General features: G+C 42.6%; 1 protein-coding gene across 1 annotated transcript; it reads right to left on the bottom strand.

The window, feature by feature from the left end:
* Positions 1 to 2,934, bottom strand: MRPL30 (mitochondrial ribosomal protein L30; the record flags this gene model as incomplete). Its single annotated transcript, XM_010157558.1, has 4 exons — positions 1 to 190; positions 278 to 351; positions 1,172 to 1,318; positions 2,854 to 2,934. Coding segments are annotated over 4 exons (435 nt in total), but the record flags the coding sequence as incomplete, so codon positions are not given.
* Between the last annotated feature and the right edge of the window lie 107 nt (positions 2,935 to 3,041).

Below are 3,041 nucleotides of genomic sequence, written 5' to 3'. Positions count from 1 at the left end.
TTAACTCAGGAGTTAAATTATTTATTTCCTAAAACATAAATCCAACCAGCACACACCTTATGACTTAATTCCCTTCTGCTCCACAGGTTTCAGATGCCGTTTAATGACAAGCTCTCCCTTGCTCGTAAGAAAGGTGTCCGACATCTCCTCTTCCGTGGGCAATCCGTAAGGTAGCTTCAGCGGCTGTATTCTACAGGCAAAGAGGTTGCTTAGTGAAGTCCTATGACTAGGAGAGAGTTACATTAAGTGTTCCAAATGAAACTAACAGTTAACCAACCTTATCAGATGTTTAATGACTTTTAGTTTGGAATTCACAGAAGGGATATTTTTGTGCAGTATTGGCTGATGTGCCTACATAAAGAACAGAACAGGTTTTACAAATGCACTGCCAAACCCCAAATCTCTGTTCACCTTATTTTTCACACTATCAGTAAAAATATAAACCACATTTGCAAACATAAGACCTAGAGAAATGTCAAGAACTTACATTAAAAAGTGAAATCAAAACTTGATTGAATTTGATTCCAGTAAAATGACAAATTCAGCTTTATTCCCATTACATTATCAATAACTTCAAATTTCTTCCAACTGTCAAAAATACTGTAAATGTAAACACAGGATTGTAGGGGTAAGGCTGCTTGCTTCAGTTAGATCTTAAATTGATCAAGCACACGTTTTCTTCTCTGTTACCCAACACTGACTAGATGAATCTTTGCAAGTGTGCAGTTGGCCTAAAAAAAATTGGATAAACACATCTTTGACGCAAACTCTTGGTCTTGGATTTGGAAGACTTCTCATTAATAAATGAGTCTTATTTGCCTACCTGCAATATCTGAATAGTATGACCTAGAGAGAAAACTGAATTGGAAGTATTTACAAATCTATTTTTATTGTTTCAGCAGAATTCTCAACAGAGAATTCTCAGGCATGCAGGGCAACACCATCCAGTGAAATTCTGAATTCCCACTAAAAGGGCATTTGCCACTAATGTTCCTCTCAGCTCTTAAACACGTAATTGATTTCTCAGTTCCATTTATAGCAGCTGTAAAGCAATCCAAGTCTTGTAACTGCAAAATTGAGGTCCTTAAAAAAAAAAAACCCACCACTTAATTCTACCCTATGTTTCAACATTTCTGATGTACCCAATAATTATAGAGAACAACAATCATACTTTATCCAGTCCAAGATCATGTACTATCTTCTTCTCCCAATAAGGGCGACCAATTACGCTTTTTATTCTAGTAATAACATGGATTTTGTGAGGCTGCTCAGGGTCACCTCCATACTTTTCATGATCTCCAGGCCGTGGCTGAAAGACCTAGAATAAGAAGTTCACAAAAACAGAGTGTTTCTTTCCTAAATATCTGAATTATTACTGGTTTTGTAGTTAACAAAGTAACTCCCCTAAACATACTTCAACCCTGCTAAAAATTCTTGCATGTTTAACTAGCTTTTGTTTCAAACCTCCACCAAGTGACCGCAAATTTAGCTTTTATATCATTAAGTCTAACATATTTTTATAAGGAGTTACTGTATTCATCAGCAAACCATGAGTTTGGCTGTGTAACTGCACAGAAATGTATGGACACCACTCTATACCAGCAGCACATAATTCACATCCATCTCACTGAAGAAACCCTGCTTAGCCTCTGAATGGTTTAAGGCTTTAAGAATGATTTTAAGTAAGAGTCAACTGACAAGACAGTATCTTGCAGAAAGGTAAGCTAAAAATGTAAACACGTACAGTTAAGTCAAACTTCCCATCTCCTTGGGTTTAATTATTTATTGAACGGAGGTTTGAAGGGACCTACAAGAATCATCTAGTCCAACTGCCTGACCACTTCCGGGCTGACCAAGCTAAAGCACGTTAAGGGCACTGTCCAAATGACTCTTAAACACCAACAGGCTTGGGGCCCAAGAGTTTGACCACCCTCTCTGTAGAAATGCTTCCTGATGTCCAGTCTAAAGCTCCCCTGACACAGGTTTGAATGGTTCCCATGTGTCCCGTCCCTAAATCACAGGAAGAAGAGATCAGCACCTCCCTCTCCACATCCCCTCCTCAGGAAGCTGTAGAGAGTAACAAGGCCACCCCTCAGTCTCTCTTTTTCTCCAAACTAGACAAAGCCAAAGTCCTTAGCAGTTCCTCGTTGGACATTCCTTGCAGCCCGTTTCACCAGCCTTGCTGCCCTCCTCTGGATCTGTTCAAGGACCTCAACATCCTTCTTAAATTGCGAGGCCCAGAACACAGTACTCGAGGTGAGGCCGCACCAACGCTGAATACAGGGTGACAATCACCTCTTTTGACTACCTGTTGATGCTGTGTGATGCACCCCAGGATGCAGTTTGCCCTCTTGGCTGCAACGGCATGCTGCTGGTTCAGAGTGAGCCTGCTGCTGAACAGCACCCCCAGATCCCTTTCTTCAGGGCTGATCTCCAGACACTCCTCTCCCAAGTTATACTCGTGCCCGTCATCACTCCATCTTACGTGCAGAACCCAGTATTTTGACTTGTTAAATTTTATCCCATTAATCATTGTCCAATGCTCCAATCTTTCTAGATCCCTCTGCAAGGCTTCTCACCACTTGAGAGACTGGACAGCTAATGGTGCGTTCAACTCCTCCATCCAGATCATTGATAAAGGTATTGAACAGCACTGGCGCTAGAACTGAGCCCTGAGGAGTAACTGATGGTGTCCGGTCACCAGCCAGATATAGCCCCATGCACTGCAACCTCTGAGCTCTGCCCTTCAACCGGTTCTTCACCCACCGCACTGTGAACCTGCTCACCTCACACTCTCTAGAACACAGCACAGAATTAAGCAGGCTAATATTTTTCAGTTTCTCATCTACATACCGAGTCTGGAATTCTCGATCTGGTAAAGAGACAGCGAACCCACGCTGCGGATACCATCCCCTCCATCCTCTTCCCCAGCATCTGCCAAGAGAGCAGGGCATAGCCTGTCCGGACTTTCCTTACACCTCTCCACACCTACAGCCAGCCACCCAAAGACGGATGGGGTGAGCATCACGCCTCTCGGTGGC

Source organism: Eurypyga helias, unplaced genomic scaffold, assembly GCF_000690775.1.
Source record: "Eurypyga helias isolate BGI_N326 unplaced genomic scaffold, ASM69077v1 scaffold16940, whole genome shotgun sequence".
NCBI lineage: Eukaryota > Metazoa > Chordata > Aves > Eurypygiformes > Eurypygidae > Eurypyga > Eurypyga helias.
The sequence above is the reverse complement of the archived record's forward strand: the minus strand, read 5'-3'. Positions and strand labels throughout refer to the sequence as shown.